Raw genomic sequence first — 27,407 nt, forward strand, 5'->3', positions numbered from 1 at the left:
CTGCAGCTACACCTGCCCATGGGAGGCATGGGAGAAAAAGTAAGGGAACATCAGAAGGCAGTGAAATTAGTGGAGGGTGAGGCGGGCACAGATACAGCCCTGAGCCTTACACTCCCAGTGAGTGTGAAATTTCTCACGAAGAGGGGTCAGAGCCAGAGCTTCCTCTTAGAGGCAGGAGTGGGGGGTGACAGGGGTGGGTGGGTGGCAGATCCAGCTGTGTCTCCACCACATTTATGTGGATGTACACATGTGGCTGTGTGTGTGTGTCTACACAGATGGAGTCTGCTGCCACCAGGTGTGCTGCCCACACAGACTTTTTCCAATTCCACCCTTGGCCTTGCCTCCCAGCGGGCCCAGGAGGATGCCTTCCTGCTGCTGACTCATGTTGGCAGCACAGCAGGGGAGGGGGCGGTCAGGGCCTCCCAGGCAGGTGTTTCCTCCAGGGTCAGGGACACTCCTGCCTGCTGGGTATCAGGGCCAGGGGGAGGGGTGGACAGAGTGGTGACAGGGTGGGGGTTTCCATACCCTAGCTTCTCCCTTCTGAGTCTCCCCCTCTGTATGTTTGATTTTAATTATCTAATAATATGCTGATTATGGTATCCTGTTTCTTAAAAAGTTATGATTAATGCAACCCATTTATCACATTTCTTTAGCTCTTAACATGGTCCACAGGAGGGAGGAGGCATTTGGTTTTGTAATATAAGTACAAGAACTGTGAGTAGTCTGGAGAGCGATTAAGAATTTGGAATTTGGAGTCCTGGTGCTGGGGTTCAACTCTATACTTGCTGGCCATGGAAGTTACTCTTTCTGAGCCTCAACTTTAATAAGACAGAGATGGTAATATCTTGTAGGAGTGAATATAGAAAGTGTTTAGAGAAGCCCAATATATGTTAAATACTCTAACTCTAAATCTTAGCTGTTACTACTTGAGCTGACTCCATGTAGGTCTGTTCCTAACTCACTTGATGACATGTGGTGAACTCTTTAGGTCTCATCTGAAAAATGAAGGATTGGCTGATCTTTTACTCCCAAGGTTGCTCCATGCCAACTTCTTTTTACCTGGCATGACCCTTGGTTTTTAAAATTTTTGTTTGTCAAACTACATTTGTTAAATAACGACCTATTGTCATCAATGTTTCTCTTGTTGTTTATGAAATGCTGACTAGCTTACAGTGTTTCTTACTGAGGACGCCTGGATCCAGTGGGATAATCCCTGAGGGACCACCTCTTCCTTTCTAGTTCCAATCTTAGCATCTTCACAAGAAGAAGCAAGTACCTTCAGCTATTTCAGGCCCATAGAACAGGTAACCAGGTTGACCATGTACTAAAATATGCTTGTCATTGGTTCTTGGAGAATACTGGGGTCCTGGTGGCAGTATCTTTCAGAGTTATCATCCTGAGCAGCACACATTCAAACCAAATTAAGAAAAAGAATTATCCTAATTCTCTGACTGGAATCCCTCCAGTGTCTGGAAAATCCAAGAGCAAGTTGTTGTGTCTGGGGAAGGCCATTTTTATGGTGATTGATGCTTTGGTTTGATGAGTTTTATGTGCCAGTACTTTCCATACAGTAGCACTTAAAATTTTTACAATAATCTTGCAAGGCATCACTATCATTCCCATTGAAGAGATGATGAAACTGGCTCAGAGATGTGGTCTGTCCTAGTTCAACTAGCATTGTTTAAAATTTCTTTCATATATTCAATTACAATTCTTATTTTCTTCTGAAGCAGTAATGATCTCCAGTTTATAAATGAGGAAATTGAAGCTAGAGAAATCAAGGACCTTATCCAAGGTCATAGAGCTAAGAATTAGTCATTGGGAGTGAATCCAAGTTTAATGTTCTGTCTTCCACAGTGACAGGCAGCTAATCTGCAAAGAGGTGCTTGCTTTGGCATCCAGGTGAGCATTGTGAGAATGTGTTAGTCCTTGGAGGCGCTATCAGTGGGGTGGACACCTACCTTGGATGTCATCATTGAACATGCAGTACTTGTTGCGGTATTTGTTGAGCAGGCGGAAGGCATTGGCGTTGGCAAAGTCTTCAAACTGGATGAGGCAATTTATTCCAAACCTGTGAGATGGGGAGAAGACAGACACATGATTGCCTCTCTGAGGTTGAACCCTGGCAGTTCCAGCCTGTGCTGGGCAGCTGAGGGTGGGGCATATGTGGTGTGGCTCTTTCACTGTTTTTTTTTTTTTTAATTTTTAAAATATATTTTTTACATCATTGTTCATTTCTAAACAATATTTGCTTCCTCCCCACTCCCTCAGGTGTAGACCCATAGAGTTTCCTTTCCCAAGGCACCCGTGCACCATCACCTCAGGCCCCTGTGCTCCTCCCTCCCTCCCTCTGATCCCTCTCCCGCCTCCTCCCCTGCAGGATGTCTCTGATTTATAGTTGTCTGTTTGTTTTTGGTTTGTTGTGTTTTGTATCATTATTATTTTTTCCCCTGATGTCTTATTTTGTTCCCCTGTGTTCCTCCTATAAGTGAAACCATCTGATATTTTTCTTTTTCCTTCTGACTTACTTTGCTGAGCATAATTCTTTCTAGTTCCATTCATGTTACTGCAAATTGCATGAGTTTATCTTTTTTGATTGCTGAATAATATTCCATTGTGTATATATGTCACATCTTCTTGATCCAGTCATCTATTTTTGGGCATTTGGGTTGTTGGCAGGTTTTACCTATTGTAAATAGTGCTGCGATAAACATAGGGGTACAGGTATTTGGTTGATGTCTCTTTTGCAGTATAGAAGCTTTTCAGTTTGACGTAATCCCAGGTGTGCATCTTTTCCTTGACTTTCTTTGCTTTGGGTGATGAGATATTCTCTCTTATGGGCATTTTGGTGGAGGCTATAGTGTGGTAACAACACCAGAAGGGGGAGATTGTATACCTCTAAAGTATAAACAATGTTGTAAACCAATGTTACTATAACAATATATGTGTATATATAGGATTCAGAGTTAATTACCAGTATGCTTACCACACTGGACAGCAATCTGCATTTTTTAAAAGATTTATTTATTTATTTATACAAGAGCTGGGGTACAGGCCAGAGGTGTGGAGGGGGTGAGAAGATTCACCAGAGACAGAGTGGGGAACAGAACAGGCAGATCTGCTGAAATGCACTGCTGAGGGGAGCAGTGGGCGAGTCAGGAGAGGTCTGCTGCACCATGCGGGTAGCCCCTTTACTGGCCAAGGGTGGGTGAAGACAATGCCCAGAAGCTGCTTAGATTGCCGTATTAAAAAACCCATGTTGGGGCCTCCCTGGTGGTGCAAGGGGTTAAATGTCAGCACTATGAAGTTATTGGCAACTACTGCAGCACAAGTTCGATCCCCAGCCAAGGAGATGACCACATGGCGCAGCAGACCTGTCCTGACTCGCCTGCTGCTCCCCTCAGCAGTGTATTTCATCAGTCTGCCTGTTCTGCTCCCCACTCTGTCTCTGGTGAATCATCTCACCCCCCTCACCTCTGGGCTATACTCTAGCTCTTGTATGCATAAATAAATAAATCTTAAAAAAATCCATGTTATATGCAATGCTGCTTCAATAAAAGTCAAAAAATGAAGAATTAAAAACTCCCCTCCACATTGGAATTTTTTCTTATATTTCAAGTTCAGAAAAAAAGATTGCTTTTTCTGAAAACAAGAACAAAAACAAAAACCACAAACAAAAAACTGGCTTTGTAATCTCTTTTTCTTGTTAACATGGTTGGTGATGAAGCTGAGAGCTAAGTTTTTTGCTCCTTTCCTCCTTTTTTTGCTTCTTTGTAGTTTTTTGCTCCTAATTTAGTTTCTTGGTCAAGGCTCCTGTCCATACCTCCCCCAACCCTTACCCCACTCTTGAGCTTTGATCCTTGTTTTGATGGTTTTGTTGTATTATATCTCTTATTGGAGACTTTCTGGAAGCAAGGATGGTGTGAAGTATTAAAAAAATACTTAATGCTTAAACAGAAAAATAGACTTCATTTCATGGGTCAATGTGTAACGAACGATGTCTGAGGAGGTCACATTTGCTGAGACAGAAAGGCCTGACTGGCCAGTGAGGACGGCCTGGCACACAATGGGGAGAAGTGACCTGTCATTCCCAGACCGAACCAGATGCTAAAGGCCAGCTTGGGAGTTGTTGTGGGAAGACTTATGACCTTTCTAGAAAAGGGTGGGCCTCGGTGGGCTGACTGTGTTAAAGGGGGCATCTGTCTGATGAGATTCATGTCTATGAGGGGTAAGTCACACTGAAATGGCCCAGAAAATATTTTTTCCAACTTATAATTTTGTGCATGACTTAGCCTGTGCAGTGAAAAGCAAGTGGGCAGGCAGATATTTGACCCTACCATGGTCCTTCCAGAAACTTATCATGTTGGAGTTGTTGTTGGGGGAGGCAGAAATGAGTTCATAAACAGGGGCAGGGATGGGATGATGTCACTGACAATCGTCCAGGGCCAAGCGTGCTGGGTATGGGTCAGGAGGCTGTGGCCAACCTGGCACTTCCACACAGAACTGATTTTTGCTATGTCACTTCTAGATTCCGCTTCAGTTTCTCATCTGACAAATGGGACAATTATATCTGCCAGGTCAACTTGTGTGTCCTGCTGTGAGGATTAGAAACTGAGGGTGACTTCGTCTACAACATTGCGTACTAAGGAAGTTTGGACTGTCCTCTTCTTAAGCACTACTAAAAATAAAATAATAAAATAAAAATATTGCTCGCTGAAAATTTCAGAACTTCATCACCAGAGATGGGGGATTGTCCCACAAATTATGCTGGGGTCAGTGGTCTTTGCCTGGCAGCCTGCATTTAGTGCCCTCTACCCAATGAGGGGATACTGCAGTGAAATAAGTCTGAAGGAGAAAGACTAATACCAGATGGTTTCACTTATGTGTGGAATATAGAGAAACAAACAAAGGGTCAGACCAAACCAAACCAATAATAAATCCTAGAGCTCTGACTGTGGAATTGAGGCTACAAGCTGGGGAGAGAGGGAGGGGGAAGCAAAGTGAGACGGGCGCATGGAATATGGTAGAGGGCATGGGGGCCGTGGGGGGATGTGCTGGGCACAAGCGTCTGTGGGGGGTGGCCATATGCCTCTGAATGACACACAGTGCTGGAAGCCAATGCTACCTCAATAGAAAATTAAATATAAAAAATAAAATTGGTCTCTCTTCATGGTGGAATATTATTTGGCAATGAAAATAAATGAAATTCTGATGCTACAACATAGATGATTTTAGAAAACATGATAAGTGAAAACAGGCAGACATGTCTACTATGATTCCTTTTACGTGAAATGTCTGGAGCAGGCAAATCTGTGACAGAAAGAATATTGTTGGGGAAAGGAGGGGAGTGGGGGCTGACAGCTAGGAGATATGAAATTTCTTTTGGGGGTAATGAAAATGTTCTAGAATTGATGTCATGAAGATTACATACATCTGTGAATATACTAAAAGACAGCAAATTGTGCACTTTATTTTTTTTAAAGATTTATTTATTTATGCATACAAGAGCTGGGATGTAGGCCAGAGATTAGGGGGGGTGAGAGGATTCCTCAGAGACAGAGTGGGGAGCAGAACAGGCAGACTGACTGAAATACACTGCTGAAGGGAGCAGCAAGTGAGACAGGAGAGGTCTGCTGCGTCATGTGGGTCACCTCCCGGGCTGGGGATTGAACTTGTGCTGCAGTGGCTGCAGATAACTTCATAGTGCTGATGCTTAACTCCTTGTGCCACCAGGGAGGCCCTGAATTGTGCACTTTAAATGGGTCACTGTATGCTATGTGAATTATAATCTCAATAAACTTTAAAAAAGTAAAAAATAAGAATAATGAAAGTGCATCAGACAAATTCAGAAGTAACAACAAATTGTGGACTATACGCTCAATGGAATATTACTCAGTTATGAAAAAAAGATGAGATAGTGCCTTTTGGGGACGCATGGATGGAGCTTGAGGGAATTATGCTACATGAAACCAGTCAGAAAGTGAAAGCCAGTTAGGGATGGTTTCGTTCTCTTGTGAAATAAAAATAACCAAAGAAAACAAACTGGCAAAGCATCGCAAAAAATAGCACTTAGATTCTGTCAAAAATATACCAGAGGTTACCGGAGGGAAGAGGTGTCAAGGGAGAAGCACTCAGGGAAGGAAGAAGTACGCATCGGCACCTGAGCTTTGGTGGCGGTGAATGGAGCGTGTGCACACATGGAGGTGTGAAGCTGTACTCAAATTACAGAGCTATGAAAATGATGGACAATTTAATAACAGTTGAGGAAAAAAATGCTGAGGGTGACTTTTATATTGTAAGGTGCTGAATGCACGTGTCACCCTTTCCACAATTATTCAGTCACAGAGCAGGCGATGATGATGGCGCGATCAGTGGCGGGAGGCCGAGTCTCCTTACCTCCCATTCAGCCCTTTGCTGCTTGTATAATGAATAAAACGACAAATCCTCCTGTGTGCAATTATCGTGCTATGCTCACCAACCCAAAATTTACTGGGAATTTTTGTTCCAGGGTATGTATTTCAAGTATTTGGATTGGGAAGGAGAAACAGAATGTCTTGGTCATGGTGACCTTTTGCTATACAGAATCTTCACAACATTTCCCCCGTTGCTCCACAACCAGCTTGCAGCTGGAAGGTCAGACCACAAAGCAATGTAGTGCTCACTATACCCCCCCACCCCCCGCACACACGCACATTTAACCTTCAAGCAACACCACTCTGCGATAAAAATAAGGCACAGATTATAAATACATGCCTTTGTTTAGTGCACTATTTTCTCTTTCATATTAAATTCAATTTTATGTAAGAGAATGTCTTCAGGGAACAATTTGATTAAATGTAAAGCCTCATTAATTTAGGTCATTTCTAACTTGAGATAGAATAAGAAAAGACTATCTGAATTGCCCATCCAATACCCTAACTTGAACTGCTTAGATTTATGGGCCTCCAGACCCCTGTCCACACTGAATGTCCCTTGCCCTGGCTGCCCCCGGGGCTTCTCCCCACAAGGAACCACCCCTACTCTGCACATAACTCTGCTCTCTCATGCTCTGACCACAGCAATGCCTTCCACGTCCCTCCCTTCCACCACCCCTGCTGTTCATCTCCACGGAGATCTTTGGACACCACCATTTCCCCCTGTCCCTCGGTCCCTTCCTTATGGCTTTTCACAAAGTGATGCCACTGTCCATTCTGAACTACAGGTGGTGACTTCCGCTGCTCTCTTAGCTTCGGATCCAGCCAGCCACTGGGCTGTCTATTCATTCGTCTGTCTGCCCGGCCATTCAAAAACCCCCGTTGAGCACCTTGATACACTGATGCTGTAGTTGTTCAATACATGTTTTAGGAAGGGGTGGAAACATGAAGGGGGTGTGCTCGAGCTTGTCTGTGAACTTGTTAAATCGATTAAAAGCCACTTCAGAACAAAAGCACATTTTAAAGTGAAAAATGAGATAGCTGAGGTGAAAAAGAACCTCGACTCACCAATATCCATACAAGTACAAGTACCTGACTTTCAGCACAAGGCCAATTTAAATGCTGGCTATAATTGCCTTGCATATTTACTGAAATATGACTATTGTTAACAATAGCAATAAAACAGCTATTGCTGTTGGCATCTCTACATATTTTATCTCTTATGGTATCTCTACATATTTTATCTCAATTAATTTTCACATGGCCTCATCAAGTAGGTGATATCTGAGCAGGAATCCTGAGCTACAGATATTGTTACAGGGCAACCCCATTGTTAAATAGGTTGGTCTTTCCCCCAACAATATTCTCTCTATCTCTGGGTCTCGGGTTCCTGCTCTGAGAGGTTAGGGCAGCGAGCTACTTATGACACTAGGAGCTTCACTTAGAAATTGGTACAGGCCAAAGTAGGGAGGTCAGAGCATTCTGCAGTGTCAGAAAGAATTTTGAGTCCCTGGAGTCCTTTGAGCTGGAACCCAGCAGACCAGGTGACCCCCCCCCCCCAGGGCCAAAGCTAGGGCAGCATCAGGAGCCCTCCTCTCTTCCCCCCAGGACTCTACTAAGGCACCATGTGGAGCTCTGGGAAATTTCCTGATTTTAACGCTGTAATAGATTTCTCCTATTTATCTGTCCCCTTCTGCACTTTTGAACTTTTCATCCTGGAGCCCTGGCAGGGGCTCAGGAACATCTGATGTTTCTCCAGTGGAGAGTTCCTGAGATAGAGAAAGGGGCACCTCCCAAGGCACAGAGTTGGCTGCCCAGACTTCAACCCTGGCGACTCATCAAGGAAATGGCCGCGGAGCTTCCAGGGCAGGCATTTTAAGCCTGGGCTCTCTTAAGATCCAGATCCCTGGGGAGTTGATGGGTGTGAATATTAAATTTTTTTTCGCCCAGCACTCAGGCAAGGAGCACCCAGAAATGGTGATGCAAGGCTGGGAGTCTTAGTGAGCTGTGAGTGACAGCATGACGAGACTCAGGCCAGGACAAGCAGAACCAGGCACCTGCCACCTGGGAGTAGCCTCTGAAGGGTAAGGAGGTTCTGAGCTAGTTCTCTGCTCCCTTCCCCCATCCACCAAACACACCAGTGGAATGCTGCCTGGGGATGTCGTGAGAGCAGAGCATTCCATGGGTTGTAGACTTGGTTTCTTAGTTTCAAAGGTCAGGACCTGCCATTCTTCAAACACCTGGGGCTGACCTCTTTCAGGCCTGAACAAACATGGGGGATCTGGGGAGAGCAGGTGAATTTGTCCATCCTGTCTCCAAACAGAATGACTAAAATCTGCCACTCATATTTCCAAAACACATACACACACACTCTCTCTTTTTCACACACACACAATGACACATACACACCCTCACACACACATACACATACATACACATGAGATTTCCACAGCAGAGAACGTGGTGAAAATATAAGTCGTCAGTTGAAACCCAATGGAAAGTTGTTTCTTTTACTTTTTCCTTCCAGGAACTAGAGCTGACAGAATCACGACAGCTCTAGGTTTTAGTCTCTATTTTACATGTTCTGCAAACTCTAGTCATTTGAGATTCTCTTATAAAGATATTCTGTGGCTAAAAAAGTTTGAGAAACTCTGAATGCTACTTATATGCATGCAAATATATGCCATGCATAGTCAAGGTTCTGAGAAGTCCTGTATTAAGCAAACTGTGTTGGTGGAAATGTAAATGGGTACAGCCATTATGGAAAACAAGTAAGGAGATTTTTCAAAATGTTAAAAATAGAAATTCCGTATGATGCAGTTATCCTACCTGGGTATTTACCTAAAGAACACTAAAATACTAATTCAAAGAGATCTATGCACTGCTGTGTTCATTACAACATTATTCACATTAGCTAAGGGTAGCGCACAGCCTAAGTGCCCGAGGACAGATGCGCGATTAAGAAGAAGTATATACAAACAGATGTGGAAAGGCCTAATCTTTTGTGCCCCACCCCCATTTACCCTGCCCCTCCACACACACACACCATGGCAGGCCACACTGAGGGAAAGTCTGAAGAAAGAGCTTTGTACTAGGTGGGGCTGGATTCCGGCCGGGCGACCTCTCCCCCAGGCCACTGCCATCACTGCTTCTGGCCAAGATCCTACAGTGACTGATCTTGTCCCTGCAGGTTTATCGCCCCTTCCCCCGCCCATCGCCCTGTCAGTCTGAACATGAATCTGTACGGACCGGACCGTTCATTGTTCTGAAAATCCCTGCAGGGCCCCCACTGCCCTTGGGGACATTTGGGGTTATGTGCAGATGCTGAGGTGCTGTCCACTTGCCCAGCCGTCATGCTCAGTCCCATTCACGTCTTCCAATGCATGCTGCTGCTTCCCAAGGACTGGGCGCCCTCACACGGCGACACCTCTACTCACAAATGTAGAAGGCGCCCTTTCATGCCAGGCAACTCCTAAACAGACTAGAAGTCCCCGCGCAAATGTCACCTCTTGCACAAAGGCTGCCCTGCCCTGCAAAGGAAATATACTCTTAGTGAAAGATTTTTCATAGAATTAGTGGGGAGAGAGAGAGAGAGAGAGACTTCAAATAAGAGTTTCCCAACAAAATTCCCATTTCACCCATCATAGGCAAATGTCCAGCCAAACAGGGACAACGAGGCCCAGAGGTTGCCACAGCTCTGTCAAGGACCCACAAGGAAGGGGTTTTGTGAATCCCAGAGAGCTGGGACGAGAGAAGAGAGTCCAAGTTCAAAATACAGCCCATAACCCACGATGGCATGAAGATAAAGGGGAAAGCTGCCAGTGTCTCTGCCAAGGGCCCTAGCGGCCTCTCTATGTGCCTTTCACCCGCGTGTCTCTTCCAAATCTCCCCCCCCATCTCCACACGCCACTCCTTCATGTGTCTTCTCCAAGCCCCTCCGAACGACTCCTCCGGCCGGTGGACTCCGGCAGAAGGTTTGACTGTCATGTCATGGTTGTGACTTGGCAGCGACACCTGGAGTAGAGTTGTGTGGAGACAGTGGGAGGAGCTTGGGAGAGACACGTGGGTGAAAGGCATGTGGGAGGCTGTTCTTTGGGACCTCCCCCTCCCCACCCCTCCCCTCCCCCCTCCCCTGACCCCTTCCCTCCCCCTGCTCCTCTCTCCACAGCAATTCAATTAAAAATTTTTCACATTAACAATGTCTCTTTTGCCTTTGTGTGCGTGGACGGCTGGATCCCTTTCAGAGCAGGCACTGCCTCATATTTTGGGGTTCCTGGACACCCCTTGGCCAACGCTAGCACTCCTGCTGGGGAACAGGGTTTGGCAAAGGAGTTCCAAGGATGACAGGGAGCCCGTTCTTGAGGCAAGGGCTGCAGCCAGCAGGAACACTGAGCCAATGCTGAGAAAACCACGTGGACTGAGGCGTGATTATTGCCTTCAAGTTGAGGGGCCGCTGTGTGGACATGAATAACTCGGCTTCTTTTACGTGATCTTGAGGGGTCGAGCAGAACCCACATGTGGAAATGCGAAGAACACGGATTTCAGTGCTATTTAAAGACAACTTTTCAAATACTGAGTGGAAAGAGGCTGCCAGACCCTGCAAGTGAACGTCGGGTGCTGGAAGTCCCCTGCATGGAAGCTGCGGGAAGGACCCCAGAGGGCCGAGGGTGGTCCTCTTAGGCCCCTCCCTTCCCGGCTCCCACACTGGATGGTCCCCTGCTGTGGGTGCCAGCAGCCAGCCTGGCATGTCCCTGCGGCTGTTCTTTCCCCTTCCGGGGAAAGTTTCCACTGAGTAACAAGAAAGTCACAGGAAGCAGCAACGTTTAAGCAAAGGTCCTGGGATAATGCGGCTGTTGCTCAGTCACTGCTCTGACGGCGATCTGAGCCCAGAAAGAAACACGCCAGGAAGAGTCTGGCCTTCCTCCTCCGCTTCCAGGTTTGTGGGAGTGCCTGGGCCAGCACTCAAATGGCGCCAGAAATCTTTGTGCTAGGAAGAGGATGGTGGCTGACCTGCTGACCTTTGACCCTTCAAAGGTCAGAAGCCAGCACTGAGCTTCTCCCCCCGCCACACACACAAAAGAAATGATCATTATAAGACATGATATGGGTTTTACTTAAGCTGTGGTGGTAATTGCATTGCAATATAGCAATGCATCCAATCAGCATGCTCTACAGCTTAAACCTGCAGCACATTATGTATCCGTCATATCGCCATGAAAATAAAAGAAATGCTTTCCTCATATCAGCAGCTAAACAATTTTGAAAAATGGGAGTTGATGGCTGATCCTTTCAGAGCCTTATGGTGATGACAGGGGGGCACCACGCTACCCTAGAGCAAGCTGCAGAGAGAGGCTGTGAGTATGCTAAGTTTTCACGACTGTCTTCTGGCTCGTCCTCCTTGCTTTCTGTTTCGAGAAGGTGACTGGAGTGTGATGTCTTTTCTGGAGTGTGTGTCTTTTCTGTCATGTGAAAGAACAGAGAGAGAGTATTCAAGTTAAAGGGTGGGTGCTAGAAATAGACCATGTGGGTTCAAGTGTGGTGCTACCATTTGCTTAAAGTGTGAACTTGGACACGATTCATAACCTCTCTGCGCCTCGCCTATAGTGTGCCTCCATTCACTCACGTTCCCCCGGAACTCAGGCTTTCGTAGTCATTATCTGGGAGCTTGAGATACAGCAACGGACCAAAAGTCAGGAGTCAACATGTCCCCCTAGAACTTCTATTTTAATGGAATAGGACAATAATTGTCTATTTAATATTGCATTAGATGGATTAATGTACACAAGTGGCTTTGTTGTCTGTAGGAGGCTAGAGTAGTCCAGCACTCAGTCCACTGGAGGGTGATGGTGGGAGGCTTGTTCTCTTATTTGCTTCTTTATTTCATAAATCTGTTTTTTAACTCAAGGAATTGTCTCTGGGGAAGAATTATTGCTTAGCTCATTATTTAAAAAGCCACTATTTTTTTCTAACTGCAAGAGAAATGCTTGCACACAATCAAACATCATAGAAATGAATGACACTGGAAGCAAAAATCCCTGACAATATCTTCCTTTAACTGTGATAAGTATTAACAGTTTGGTTTATATATCTCCAGATAGTCTTTCTTACATAACACACACATACATATATGTTATATATATGTGTATATATAATATATGTTAACATATATTTATAACATATTTGTGTGTATATATAAATATATATATTTTAAGTCATGCTGTATTGTCTTTATTTAAGCATCAAGACCCTTTCATCCAAATATGTCACCTAGTAAGTATTTCACCTGCTGTTTTGTTTGGGTGCCAATCTCTTCTCTCTCTTCAGCAATGATAAGGCGATACCTTTTCCTCAGGGAAGAGAAATCCATGATTTGTTACCTTTGCCAATATAACGAAAGCATTGGAGAGGCAGGTGGCAAAGCTGTTGCTGTTGGTGTCTTTCACATGGACAAAATCAAAAGAACCGGGATGTCTCTCTGTTGGTAATCATATCTTTTTTTTTCCAGGTTAGCACCTTCGATTACTGTGCAGAAATTGCCAGTGTCAAGCCTGATAAAATCTGTAGTCTTGCCAGTTTCTCAATCAGTCCGAATGGTATAATTCACCTTGATGAGGGGATCAGGTGAGCAGATGGTATTACCATTATGGGTGACCAGAGGAGGAATTCCTTTGGTGCCCACTAGAATTTTCCTCACTTCGTACAACTTGTACTTGTCCTCCTCAGGTCCAATGCAATAAAAAGCAAAGCTACCCTGAGCATCATAGATCAGTCAGAAATTCTCCCCAGTCTTGTCAATGCTGATGATGCCCATAAAACCAGCAGGCTAGGGTATATCAGTGTGCTTCTGGCATCAATCTTAATAAACTGCTGCATACAGATCTTCTTCACTTCATCTCCTGTTAGAGCATACTTAAGCCTATTCCATAGGAAAATGATTAGAGGGAGACATTTTCTCAGCTTGTGGGGACTGGAGGAGGCACAAACACCCCATCAGCGTCCGATGCTTTGGTGCCACGACTCACTTCAGATGCTTCTGAGAATCATGAGCCATGGCTTCCCTCGGCAGGCAAAGAGTACACTTATCTTAAAAGAATAATTTTTTTATTGGATTTTTCCTAGTTATCAAATTATAGTAAAAACAATTTGGCTAAACCAAATAAAATGGAAGGTAGAGTAAGATGGGGATGTGTATATTTGTGTGTGTGAGAGAACAAGACAAAACGAAAATAAGAATAAATATACCATGGACTTGTTTGGAGTTAACGCTTCCTGCTGACATGGAATGAAGAGGCTCAGATTTGAGGGTTCTACTCTGGTCCTCTTTTCTTTCCCTCAACAATGTCCTTGTCATTAATAGCAGCTCAGAAAAACCTTTCCTGATAAACATTCTGGTGTCCTTGTTCCCTTCTTGATGATCACGGGTGGGAATGAATGTCTGAAATAACTACAGGCAGTATGTTTTGAGGATTTGGGTTTTCTGATGGTGTCTTGTCTTAACACCAATGCACAGCTGGATTTCCATGCCTTTGATTTTCATTTTCAGAAGTTGAAAAAGTTGGTTCTTTTTCAAATTTGCTTATTTTTTCCTCACAGTGTTAGGTACTTTCCTTATTCATTCATTCTTATAAAAATATCTGTTTAATACATTTACTTGTAACTGCTTTAACTATAACGCAGAATATGTCTCAGAATATTCCATTTCTTTGAGGTTCTAATGCTTGTAGCAGCTGCAGATCTGATTTTTCTCACATTGTGGATTGTTTCCACATGGCTCATGAATTGATTTTCATTGGGGAACTGTTTTTCCCTCTCAAGGGATTCCAGGTGACGTGGTTGTGAGAATCTTCCTTTGACTTCCTTCTTTCAGGTTCTCTAACCACATCACTGGTAGGACGTTTTATACTCTTTTTAACTTGAGCATCTGACATATGTGTGTATTGTAAATGTGCCCTTTAAACCCACAAGTATGTTGTAAATGTGCACTTTCTTCCACATTCCCTTTCCCTTGGTCCCTTGTTGTTTCCCAGGGTTAGTTTAGAAGCCACAGGGTTAGATGGGTGAAGGCTTTTCCAGTTTCGATCTTGAATCAGTGCACCCTCTTGTCTGGTTCTGAGGCCTCTCACAGACTGTCCTTTCCTACTAAACTGTATTCTGAAACAATAAACCCCACCTCTGGTGGGGCCAGTTTTCCAGAAGCTTCTGCACAAGGCTTGCCTTTTCTGCATTGTTGGGTTTCTCATGATGTATCACCCACAGGGAATGTGTATGTCCTCTACCCGCTTCCTCAGATTCAGTGCTGAATCTATGTCATTTCCATCTCTTCCTAAACACCCCTGATTCCTCCTTTCTCTGAATTCTGATTGAGCCAAAAATCAATGCCAAATAGTTGATGCCTTTATTCTAATTATTTCCTGTTGAAAAATTTTGTCTTCGAGGGCCTCCCTGGTGGCGCAGGTGGTTGAGCGCAGTGCTGTGAAGCTGTCCACAGCCTCTGCAGCACGGGTTCGATTCCCGACTGGCCAGGGAGATACCCACATGGTGCAGCAGACTTCTCTTGACTTGCCCGCTGCTCCCCTCAGCAGTGCTTTTGGTCTGTCTGCCTGTTCTGCTCCCCACTCTCTCTCTGGTGAATACTCTCAGCCTCCCACACCTCTGGCCTACACCCCAGTGCTTGTATAAATAAAAAATAAATCTTAAAAAAAAAAATTTTGTCTTCGTGGGAGGTGTATGAAATTTTTTGGGACATGGCCTGTGATTTTATTTCCTTTGAATCTCACTACAGTTTTCAGTGGAGTGCATGTCCTCATTATTCAAAATACATCTTTAGACTTGTGATTTGTTGGAAATGTATGATTTTTTTTTTTCTGCTTCTAGCTATCTTAGAACTTCCAGAATGAGTTTTCTTACTTCAGTGGTGAAATAAAGCTCAGTTTCTGAGTGCTGACTATAGAAACTGCTGCTCATATATATATATTTTTTTTTTTTTGCCAGAAAACTACATCCTCTCATGGAGCAAATTTGAAAAATCAAATCCCAAAGCATAGACATATTTATTGTAGGGTGATGTGAATTTCTGTCCTTCTATAGGAAGCATTTATACGAAACTGCCTGAGGGAGACAGTCACAGGTGTCTTTATCTAACATGCATTTGCATCTCCTTGGCTTGTCTATTTAGCTCTTCTACCCATTTTTTTGACTGGATTGTTTGCATTGTTTTGGTTGAGTTGCATTTGCTATTTGTAGATCTTTGTGATCAGTCCCTTATATCAGTTGTATGGAGTGTAAAACTTTCCTCCCAATCAGTAGGGTGTCTCTTTGTTTTGATTAATGTCTCTTTTGCAGTATAGAATCTATTTAGTTTGATGTAATCCCAGCTGTTTATCTTTTCCTTCACTTTCTTTGCTTTGGGAGATGAGTCTTTAAAAATGTTACTGAAGTGAATGTCATGTAGTGTTTTACCTATATTTTCTACTATATATTTTATGAATATCTATCTGTCTCTATATATAGACTATATTATATTATACTATATATTTTCAGGTCTTATGTGCAATTCTTTTATCTAATTTGAGTTGATTTTTGTGCATGGTATGAGGTAGTGGTCTAGTTTCATTCTTTTGCATGTAGCGGCCCAGTTTTCCCAGCACCATCTATTGAACAAACTGTCCTTGTTCCGTTGCATATTCTTTGTTCCTTTGTCAAAGATTAGTTATCCATATATGTGTGGCTTTATTTCTGGGTTTTCTGTTCAATTCCATTGGTCTGTGTGTATGATTTTGTTCCAGTACCATACTGTTTTAATTATTATAGCTTTGTAGTACAGTTTGAAGTCTGGGAGTGTGATACCTCCATTCTCCTTTTAATCGGAGAACTTTGGCTATTTGAATTTTTTTTGTGACTCCATATGAATTTCATCAATATTTGTTCTATGTCTTTGAAGAATGTCATTGAGATTTTTATCAGGATTGCATTGAATCTGCAATTTGCTTTCAGTAGGATGACCATTTTGATAATGTCAATTTTTCCAATCCATGAGGAGGAAATGTCTTTCCATTTCTTTATGTCTACTTCTATTTCTTTTAACAATGCTTTATAATTTTCTTTGTATAGGTCACTTACCTCCATGGTTAGGTTTATTCCCAGATATTTGATTTTTTTTTTGTTTCAATTGTAAGTGGTGTAGTTTTCTTAATTTCTTCTTCCAATTGATTGTTTGCATATAGGAAGGGTATTGATTTTTGTGTGTTGATTTTATTTCCTACTATTTATTAAACTGGTTTATTATTTTAATTAATTTTTCTGTGGAGTTTTAGGGTTCTCTTGTATATTAGCATGTAATCTGCAAATAGTGATAGTTTTACTTCTTCTTTCCCTATTTGATTTCCTCATATGTCTTTCTCTTGTCTTATTGCTCTGGCTGGGACTTCCAGTATTATATTGAAAAGCAGTGGTGAGATTGGACATCCTTGTCTTGTTCCAGATCTTAAAGGAAAGGCTTTCTGTTTTCACCATTGAGAATAATATTGGCTGTGGGTTTGTCATATGTGGCTTCTATCATGTTAAGCCATGTTCCTTTCTCAGCATCTATTGATATGATCACATGGTTTTTACTTTTCTTTTTGTTGATGTGTTGTATTACATTAATTTATTTTCAGATATTCAACTATCCTTGTGCCCCTGGAATAAATCCCACTTGGTCATGGTGTATTAGCCTTTTGATGCACTGTTGGGTTCTGTTGGCAAGGATTTCATTGAGAATTTTTGCATCAGTGTTCATTAGGGAGACTGGCCTGTAGTTTTCTTTGTATGTGTTGTCTTTGCTTGGATTTGGTTTTAGTGTAATGTTGGCTTCATAAAACGTATTTGGTGTATTTCTTCTGCTCGCTTTTTTGTAAGAGTTTGTGTAGGATAGGCACAATTTCATTTCTGAACATTTGATAGAATTCATTTGTGAAGCTGTCTGGTCTTGGGCTTTGTTTTTGGGCAGGTTTTGATTACTGTTTCAATTTTATTGCTTGTAATTGGTCTGTTTAGGTGTTCAATTTCTTCTTTAGCTTTGGATGATTATATTGTTCTGGGAATTTTTCCATCTCTTCTAGATTATTGAACTTGTTTGCATATAAATGTTCATCGTAATTTTTGAGTGTTCTTTTGATATCTGCTGTGTGTGTTGCTATTTTTTCTCTTTTGTTTATGATCCTATTTATTTGTGCTTTCTCTCATTTCTTCTTTGTGAGCCTAGATAGATGTTTGTCTATTTTGTTTATTTTTTGAAGAACCAACTTTTCGTTTTGTTGATCTTTTGGATTGTTTTTAAGTTTCTATTTCATTTATTTCTGCTTTGACTTTTATTATTTCCTCTTTTCTACTGGGTTTTTTTTTTGTCATTCTTTTTCTTATTCTTTGAGATGGGAGATTAGGTTGTTTCTGTGAGTTCCTTCTTGTTTCTTGATGTGAGCTTGTATTGCTATATACTTTCCTCTTATTACTGCTTTTGCTGTGTCCCTTACATTCTGGAAAGTTGTGTCCTCATTGTTATTCATCTCAAAGTATTTTTCAATTTCTTCTTTGATCTCCTCTTTAATCCAGTGGACTTGCATCATGTGCGTTTCAATATCCACAAAGTGGGAGAGTTCCTTGCTTTCTTTTTATGGTTCATTTCTAGTTTGTTGCCTTTATGGTCAGAGAAGATACTTCTCTGGTATGATTTTGATGTATCTGTTGATGTTTGTCTTGTGGCCCAACATGTGATCAATCCTGGGGAATGATCTGTGAGCCCTTGAATAATGTGTATTTGGATTTTTTTGGGTGCAGTGTCCTGTTAAGCCCATTAGGTCCAGCCCATTTAGGTCAAACTAAAATGTAGCCCATTTAGGGCTCTCGTGTCCTTGTTTATTTTTTGTCTCATTGTTCTGTCCATTGTTGAACGTGGGGTATTGAAATCTCTTACTATATATGTATTTTCTCTGTCTGTTTTCAAATTTATTTTTACTTATGCATACAAGAACTGGGGTACAGGCCAGAGGTGGGGGCAGTACGAGGATTCACCAGAGGCAGAGTGGGGAGCAGAACAGGTAGAGTGACTGAAATACACTGCTGAGGGGAGTAGCGGGCAAGTCAGGAGAGGTCTGCTGTGCCATGTGGGTTTCTCCCCAGCCTCTGGGGGATCAAACTCGTGCTGCAGTGGCTGCGGATTGACTCATAGGTTGCGTCTTAACCCCTTGTGCCACAAGAGAGGCCCAATAATTTTCTATAAATTTTGGCACTCCTTCATTTGGTGAGTATATGTTTATGAGTATTATATCCTCCTGATGTATTGTCCCCTTAATCATAATTTAATGTCCATTTCTCTCTCTTTTTATCTTTTTCAGTTTGACATCTATTTCATCTGATATATGTATAGCTCTCCCTGCCCTTTATTTTGGTCCATTTGCTTGTAGGATTGTTTTCCAACCTTTTACTTTCAGTCTATATTTATCTTTTGTAGTTAAATGTGTTTCCTGGGGACAGCAGAAGGTTGAATTTTGTTTTTTAATCCAGCCTGCTACTCTGTGTCTTTTTATTGATGAATTTAGTCCATTTACATTTAGGGTTTATACTGGTATATTGTCCTCTATATTTGCCATTTTGTTTGTCTTTTTTTGTGATTTTATTCTTTACCTTATTCTTCTTCCTATTCATTCCTCTGTTGGTTTTGGCTTTAGGACTTCTTATAGCATTTTTTTTGGAGTGGGGGTTTAGTAGTAGTGAGTTTCTGGAGATTGTTTGTTTGAAAAGGTCCTTATTTTTCCTTCATAGAGGAATGAGAGCTTTGCAGGGTAAAGTATTCTGTATTCTTGGTTGGCATTTGTTGACTGGCCACATGGCGTGGCAGCATTGGGAGCAGCATGGAATGGAGGAAATATAACTCAATGTCTAAGTAGGAGAGAGAGAGAGAGAGAGAGAGAGAGAGAGAGAGAGAGAGAGAGAGAAAACCTAAAGGGGCTCACAACTCTGGAGATGTAATGCCTTCCCCACTGCCAGTCTCACATTTATTTGGTATCAGATATCAGATTCAGGAAAAGTGGGCAAGTTTGTGGAGGAATGAGTGGAGAAATGTGCTTGGTGGGGATGTTGACTGGGGAGGCATATGGTCTGGCACAAGCTAGGGGGAAATGAATAGGGGCTATTGCCTGGGCATCTCCATTGTTGCTGCTGATCAAAACATCCTATCTCTAGTCCCTGTTTATACTCAACTTCCTGTCAAGGTGGTCTAACTGGTCATGTTAATCTGGCCGTAATGTCTGCCTGCTGTTTTCAGCAGATATCCTCATGCCAAGACTTTTGTCTTGGTGAGAATTCCCCTGCCTGACTCTACATTTTAGTTTGACCAGTAGCAACTTTGGGTGCTAAGCAAAATCCCAAGAACAATGGGTGTTGGGGAATCCACAGTTGATTTGGAGTTTGTTGAATATGTCACTCCATTCTCTTCTTGTCTGTAGTGTTTCTTTGGAGAAGTCTGATGTCAGCCTGATTGGTTTTCCTTTATAGGTTATCTGTTTCTCCCCCCTCATCAGCTTCCTTATGTTTTCCTTTTCTTGGGCTCTTGGAAGTTTTACTATTATGTGTCTTGCTTGTTTTCTTTTCATTGTTGAAATTTGGTGTTCTAGCTTTCTGTATGTCTATTTTCATCTTCTTCGTGCTTGGAAAGTTCTCTTCAATTATCTCCTTGAATAGTTTCTCAGTTCCTTTGTCTCTCCTCACCTTTTGGGATTCCTATAACTCTTGTATTTCCTTTTCTCATGGTGTCAGATAGTCCTTGAAGTGTTTCTTCATTCTTTTCCTTTGTACTTCTCTTTCCCCCTTCTTTTTAAGTTCTTTTTATATCTATATATTCTAGAGTACGGATTCATTCTTCCATTTCATCAATTCTGTTTTTGTTACTTTTCCCAGAATTCTTTAGCTCCTCCATTAATCTTTTAATATCCTGTATTTCCTTCATTTACTTCTTTAAAGATTCAATTTTATTTTTTAGTTCATTAATTATGTTTCTCATATCATTCCTTTCCTTTTAATCTTCTTAATGTTTTCAATCATGGTGATTCTATATTCACTGTCTGGCAGGCAGAGATGTTCTTTCACGTCATTGTTGTTGAGTTCTGGGGGCCAATTTTCTTTTTGTGGTGTGTCCTTCCCCAGAGGGCTTGCTTGGTTATTGTATTTTTTCCTTCTTCCTGTTGTTTGTTTTCTAATTTGTTCTATGAATTGGGCACCGTGCCACTGGTACTGGTAGGCTTATCTTTGGGGTGTTCCTACTGGGACGTTGGGAACTGATGGTCAGACTGAGTCTGGCACTGTTATGCCAGAATCCAAAATAGTGGAGGACAGGATACTGTTGCTGTGGATGGGGTGATGAGTGCTGTTCCTGAAGATCACTGAGTCTCTGCATGCTGCTGGCCTCTTCCCCTACATGCCTGTCTTAACCTTTGTTTATGAAGCCTTCCCTTTTTCTTTACTCAGTTCCAGAAGGGAATTGTGGGGTTTCTCGCTTTCAACAGCCCCTCAGGTAGGCCTGCACTTTCCTGGGACCCACAGTTCACCTTGTTGTCATGGGATTTTGCTAGGAATTACATTGAATCTGTATATTGCTTTAAGTAATGTGGTCATTTTAATGATGTTAATTCTTCCAATCCATGACCACAGAATATCTTTCCATCTCGTTGTGCCTTATTTTTCTTTTTTTTTTTTTTTTTTTAAATATTAAATTTTATTTTTATATTCCCCCATACAATTGCAAACGCCCCATTCTGACCCCAATCCTTCCCCTCCCGCCCCCCACCCCCCAAAAAGTGTCTCTGGTTCATAGTTTTTTGTTGATTTTGATTTTCACTTTCTTATATTCATTTTCCTGGTCCCTTATTTAAGTTTTCTAGATTCCTGCTATGAGTGAGACCATCCAGTATTTTTCTTTTTCTTTTTGGCTTATTTCGCTGAGCATGATCCCTTCCAGTGCCATCCATGTTGCTGGAAATTGCATGTGTTTATCTTTTTTGAATGCTGAGTAATATTCCATGGTATATGTGCCTTATTTTTCTTTTAACAATGTCTTACAGTTTTTAGTATACAGGTCTTTCACTTCTTTAGTTAAACTTCTTCCAAGGCATTTAATTATTTTGAATGCAGTTGTAAATGGGATTATTTTCCCAATTTCATTCACTGCTAGCTCATTATGTGCATAAAGAAATAAAGCAGAATTTCTTTATTAATTTTGTAGCTTACCACTTCACTGTATCTGTTTATTATTTCCAAAAGATTTTTACTGGAGTTTGGAATTTTCTATGTATATTATCATGGGTAACTTTTACTTAAAGTCAGATTTTTTACACTATTACATCCCTTCTTTGTCACTCTAATCTCAGCAATTTAGGAGTTTAGGGTTGGGGAGGGGCTGGAGAATAAAGGGGTAGTTTCTTTTTCACCTTTCCTAAAGCCTACAGCAGTTGTTGACATCAAACTTCTTTCCAACTTGGACCAAGTATCAGACAGAACCAGGGCTCCTGGTATAAACTTAAAATAGACCATTCCGGTCCGTTCTACTCTTAAGTTGTAGAAGTGAAAAAACGTAAGTGTGAATCATCAGGGAAACTTGTCACACAGGCACAATACTCTGGGTTCCTTTGCATGGTAGGGGAAGAGCAGGAAGAAGGGAATATCCACTCCTGCCCCTGGGAACATCAGGTTTATCTTGACTTTAAGGACACTCATAGTTGTCTATTGCTGCAGTTCACAGATTGCATGGAGGATCCTTCATGCTGGTGGGTCCTCCCAAGTGGTCAAACTCCAAGACAGTTACTGAGTTACAGTGACTTTTTCTGGCCTCTGCATCTTAATACACACTCTGGTTAGTGGGTAAAGGCAAGAAGGTGGAGCTTGTATTAGCAGGATGTTTGGAAAGAGACAAAGATGTTGGAGGCAGGAACCAACATTTCCCAAGGTTCTTTCTTAAAATACACCATGTTTGTCTTGGGGACTGCTGACTCACCCCCAGGGTGGGATTTCCATCTCAGAGCTATATTCCCAAGAGTGCCTGGGGAAACTAGCTCATTCCCTACCTAGAGTAGCCACAGAAACATCTGCTTGAGCTTATTAAAAAGGCCAAATAACCAACTGTCAACCCCTCATTGTTCTGACGTCAGGACACATTCCTCTGGACTGAGGCACTCACTGCACAGGGACTCACCCCTGGATGGCCCATGTGTCTGAGAGATTGTGAACTGATTTTGATGATTATTTGAAGAGCCTCTTATATTCTAGTTGATTTAACCTTCTCACACAAATAGCAATATGTCTCTGTGGGGAATAATGGAATGACTACTGACTCACTAGGTAAACAGGAAACAGAAAGCAAAAAACCAGTCAATTCCACTCTCTTCTCTTCGTGTACCGGTAACTCAAATTTGTAGAAAATCATCTGCCTTTGTAGTTAACAGACCCAGGCTCAACTTGCAGTCATTCCAGACTTTGTATGACATGAGATAGGCTTGTAAATGGGGTTATTTCCCCAATTTCTCTCTCTGCTAGTTCATTATATGCATAAAGAAATACAACAGACTTTGTTTATTAATTTTGTGGCTTCCCACTTCACTGTATCTGTTTATTATTTCCAATAGATTTTTACTGGAGTCTTTGGAATTTTCTATGTATATTATCATAGTCAACTTTTACTTAAAGTCAGGCTTTTTACACTATTACTTCCCTTCTTTGTCACTCTTATCTCAGCAATTTAGGAATTTAGGGTTGGGGACTTTCCTCTTCCATAAAATGAGTTTAATTTTATCTATACTACCAGCCACACAGAGATCTTAAGAGAGCCTAACAGAACACTGGGGTAGGATGGCATCCTAAAGAGTATATAATGCTTAAATTTCCTCCTATACCTGCACCACCAATAAGTCACATCACCTATCCTTGTTCCTTCTGTGATGGAGAGCTCTAACCCATAAAGAATCCAATGCACTGTGAGATAGCTCTGATTTATCCTGAAAACTGCCTCTTTGGGTGTTCAACCAATGGGTTTTCTTCATGTGGATTTAAATAACAATCCAAGCTTTTCCTGGAAGAATGGCTTTCAGATATCCAGAGGGATCACTGTGCCCCTGATCTACTCAATCCCTAAGGCGTCCCTCCACTGAGCTACCTTCACTGTCATGGCTAGTATCCAAAGGTACTTTCAATAACCTGTGACTGAATGTGGTATTTAAAGACAGCATGAAAGGAGGAGAATGAAGTGGAACACTCACCTCCCTTGTTTTAGATGCTATGCCTCAATTAATGTGTCTGATTCTCGAATTAGCTGCTTTGGTGGTCTGCAGAAGCACCTCCTCTATAATCTCAGCTTCAATCACCTAACTTCCTGACTACCACTACCTTTCTTCCCAGTTCATTTCATCTCCTACCCAGTGCTATGATTCAGCTTCATTAGGACTTAGCAGCCATTGATCATATCAGTGTCCTTTACCCCTCCTCTCTTTCAGCATGCCCTCGCTTCTCTTCTTATCCAGCCTCAATGTCATGACTTATCACAACAATGGTCCTCTCGAATATACTCTCAAATCTTTTCTCTCTTGTCTGGCAAAATTCCAACCCTTATGAAATTTCTTACTCTGTTTTTCCTGCATCCAGAGTTGAAACGTGCTACAGAAGAAAGAGAAATAGGCTAACTAACCTACATTGAATTCATGGCCAGTAACGTCAAGAGGGCTGACTGCCCAGCAAGCACACTCTTAATTCCTTAGTGTGGATATTCCAGATATTGCTTCCTCCATTCTGATGCCTCCACCACCTCCATCCCCATCCTCACTGGCAGTGGACAGCCTTGCCTTTATCTTAGGAGGCTCCCACACATCCCCACCACATCAATCTACATGTCTGCATTTGTCCCCATATCTGCCTCCTCTGTCCCTTCAGTGGATATTAGTGTGTTCTATCTAAAACTAAGTCTCAGGTACACACTACACCTTCACCTTCTTGCTCCCTTACTCCACACTCCACTGATGATCCCTGCTTTTCTATAGGATGATTCCCATTCCATACAACTATAGTATTTTCTCTTACTTTAAAAAGCAAAAGCAAAGACATAACAATAACAACATCAACGATAATTAAATGCTTTCTTTTTAGCCCCAGATAAGAAAACCAAAGGAAACTTAAAAATTGAGTAGCCAGGTTTGTCCAAGGTCACTGACCTGGAAGTGGTGGGGTCAAGGGTCAAACCCAGTTGGCACACTCCCAAAGCCCACCAAATGAGACTTTATGGGCTGCACAGGCCAGAGCAACTCTTTCTCCAACCCATCACTCTGGTTTGAGAGACTGAACTTGGACAAGGCCAGCTCTGCCAAAACCCAGGTGCTCCAAGGACAAAAAGAAAGGCTAGAGGTTTTCAAGTGAGACAGAGGCTTCCTGGGTCTTCAGGGACCTGAAAGCTGCTATAACCCTGATTTGACTGACTGGCTTATTTCCAGGATTCCATCCCGTCAGTATGGCAGTCATAGTGAGGCGGGCGGTTGGCTATGAGTACAGTCAGATTTGTGGACTCTGCCAATATGACACACCCCCACACAGACACAACACCTCATGAGTTTCAGCCCTGAGAGCACATGGCTTCCTGTAGTGGCTTATTAATGTGCCCTGGTCCTCAGATAGAGGTGGGAAATGGTGAATAGTGTGACAAGTTGCCTTCCAAAGCCTTCTATCAGAAGGGGACACTTCTGTCCACCACTCACAGCATCCTAATTTATGGCACAAACCCAGAACAGCTCAGACCAAGGGGGTTTCCACCTGGGGCATCAGACACTCAGCTACCTCCAGACCACAGACTTCAGGCATCAGCCCTCATCCTAACGCTTGCTGTTCCCAAAGATTCTCCCAGAGAGTGATTCTATTTGGTTCTAAGTCTCCCAAGTACATGGGGCCAAGTTGGAATTTTCAGATCCATCCAGAAAAGTGTGCCTCTCCCGCCTCTTGTTTGTGGATCTACCAAAACCAGAGTTGACTCTAGTCACATTATCTCTTAATAGTCCTCTTTCAAAAAGGAGATTGGGCCACTTACTTATCTGTCACGGCCTGCATGAACTCGTCCAACAGCTCATCATAATCCTTCCCGCGCACGCGCTGGTGTTTCAGGCCAATGTATAGAGGGTCTCTGAGCAGCTCCTGGAACAGACAGCATCCGTTTCCTTAAGGGCTCTGGTTTAACGGAAAGGACCAGTGGGTGGGGGGTGGGAGGGAGTGGGGAGCCATCTGCCCTTCCTCCAAGCATCAAATCTGGAAGGTCTGGAGGCTAAGACCCTGACTGAATCTGATTCAATTGACTAAGAAATTATTATTACATAGAAATTTGATCAAAACATTTGTAAAAGCTCAGCTAAAACAAATATATAACCTCCTCATACCACCCAAAAAACAAACAAAAAAAAAAAGACCCTGATTGAGTGTGGACTACCAGGTGGTCCCCATTTTAGGAACCAGGAAACTTTGTTTTTTGTTTTTTTAAAGATTTATTTATTTATTTTTTTATACAAGCACTGGGTACAGTCAGAAGTGCAGGAGGTAAGAGAATTCACCAGAGCCAGAGCAGGGAGCAGAGCAGGCAGACTGACGAAGTACACTGCTGAGGGGAGCAGCGGGCGGCAGGAGAGGTCTGCGAGCCATGTGGGACCCTCGCCCGGGGCCAGGGTTCCAACAGGTGCTGCAGAGGCTGCGGGCAGCTTCGCAACCCAGCGCTCAACTGCTGTGCCACTGGGGAGACCCGGAGCCAGGAAACTTTGAATCAGACAAGCATTTCTCAAACAGTCTTCCAACTTCTGACTGAGATTGGATTTATTTCAGATATTTCCACAGTGGCATTACTGACATTTTGATTTGAATAGTTCTTTGATGTGAGGGCTGAATTGCACATTTTAGGATATTTAGCAGCATCTCTGACCTCTAGCCACTAGAAGTCAGTAGTATCCCCAGACATGACAATGGAAAATGGCTCTGGCTATTGCCAAATGTCTTCTTGGGGTCCATATTGCTCCTGGTTGAGAATGGCTCTTGCCAGTATCTGGATTGAGGTAACTCCTCCAAAGCCACTGTTCTGGACTCAAGTAGAGTCCTTATTCATTCATTCATTTACTCTTTCAATGAAATATTTGAATACTTACCATGTGCACAGCATCATTCTAAAATCTGGGGATACAAGGATAGAATGATACAACCAGAAATTTCTGTTTGGGAAAGATGTTACTGTTCATGCCATCCTGTGTTAGGCCACTCTCACTTCCCAACCTCCTTGCAGCTTCTTCTGTCACATCAGTCACACACTGTCTACACTGGTCTCATGGTGACTTTCACTGGCTCGCTTCCTAGCTGCCTCTCCCACCCCCAACATCTCGGAATCAGTGGACTCATTCATGCATGGCACATCTACAGATCAACTGTTACTGCTGACATTGGGCCATGTGGGAGATTTATAGATGAAGGGAAAATGGTTATTGTCTTCAACATGCTCGCAGCCTATCAAGTGGTTTCTGACTAAACTTACAAACTCTGCTATAGGGTACAGTGACCATGCTTTGGGACCAAGTGTGGCACACAGGAGCATACAGAGGAGTAAAACAATTCTCTTTGGGGATGGGTGGGGATGTGTCATGGTGGAAATGGTCAGGCATTAGAAGACTTGCAGTGTTTGACAGGAGGGCTGGGCCCTCCAGGCTGAGAAATCAATGAGAAGAAAGGTTGGGAGCTGGAGACAAAAAGAGGAAGAAGTACCTGGTGTGTTTGGGAAACAGGAAGTGTAACCATGGCTAAATGGTTAAATTGCTTTCAGAACATAAAGCAAAAAGAAAAAAAAAAATCTTAACTCTTCTCTGAGACTTGCTTTTTCAGACACAACAGAGGCTTCACCAGTCCTTGAGCGGAGAAACATTAATGCAGAGGGGGCTCCTCAGAGGTGAGGGGCCCAGAAAAATAAGT

The 27,407-nt window shown here is 42.6% G+C and overlaps 1 protein-coding gene and 1 pseudogene across 5 annotated transcripts in view; both read right to left on the reverse strand.

Moving 5' to 3' along the window:
- Positions 1-27,407, reverse strand: part of ME3 (malic enzyme 3) — a 229,843-nt gene that overhangs the window by 19,433 nt on the left and 183,003 nt on the right. For all 5 annotated transcript variants that reach the window (XM_037523106.2, XM_054699587.1, XM_037523109.1 and 2 more), the window contains 2 exons: positions 25,501-25,604; positions 1,962-2,071 (listed from right to left, as the gene is read on the reverse strand). In XM_037523106.2, coding sequence (XP_037379003.2) covers positions 1,962-2,071; positions 25,501-25,604 — 214 coding nt within the window. The remainder of the gene's footprint in view (positions 1-1,961; positions 2,072-25,500; positions 25,605-27,407) is intronic.
- Positions 12,693-13,464, reverse strand: LOC119254132 (40S ribosomal protein S4, X isoform-like; annotated as a pseudogene).

This window comes from Talpa occidentalis, unplaced genomic scaffold (assembly GCF_014898055.3).
Source record: "Talpa occidentalis isolate TD23 unplaced genomic scaffold, MPIMG_talOcc4v2.1 talOcc4.3, whole genome shotgun sequence".
Lineage (NCBI taxonomy): Eukaryota > Metazoa > Chordata > Mammalia > Eulipotyphla > Talpidae > Talpa > Talpa occidentalis.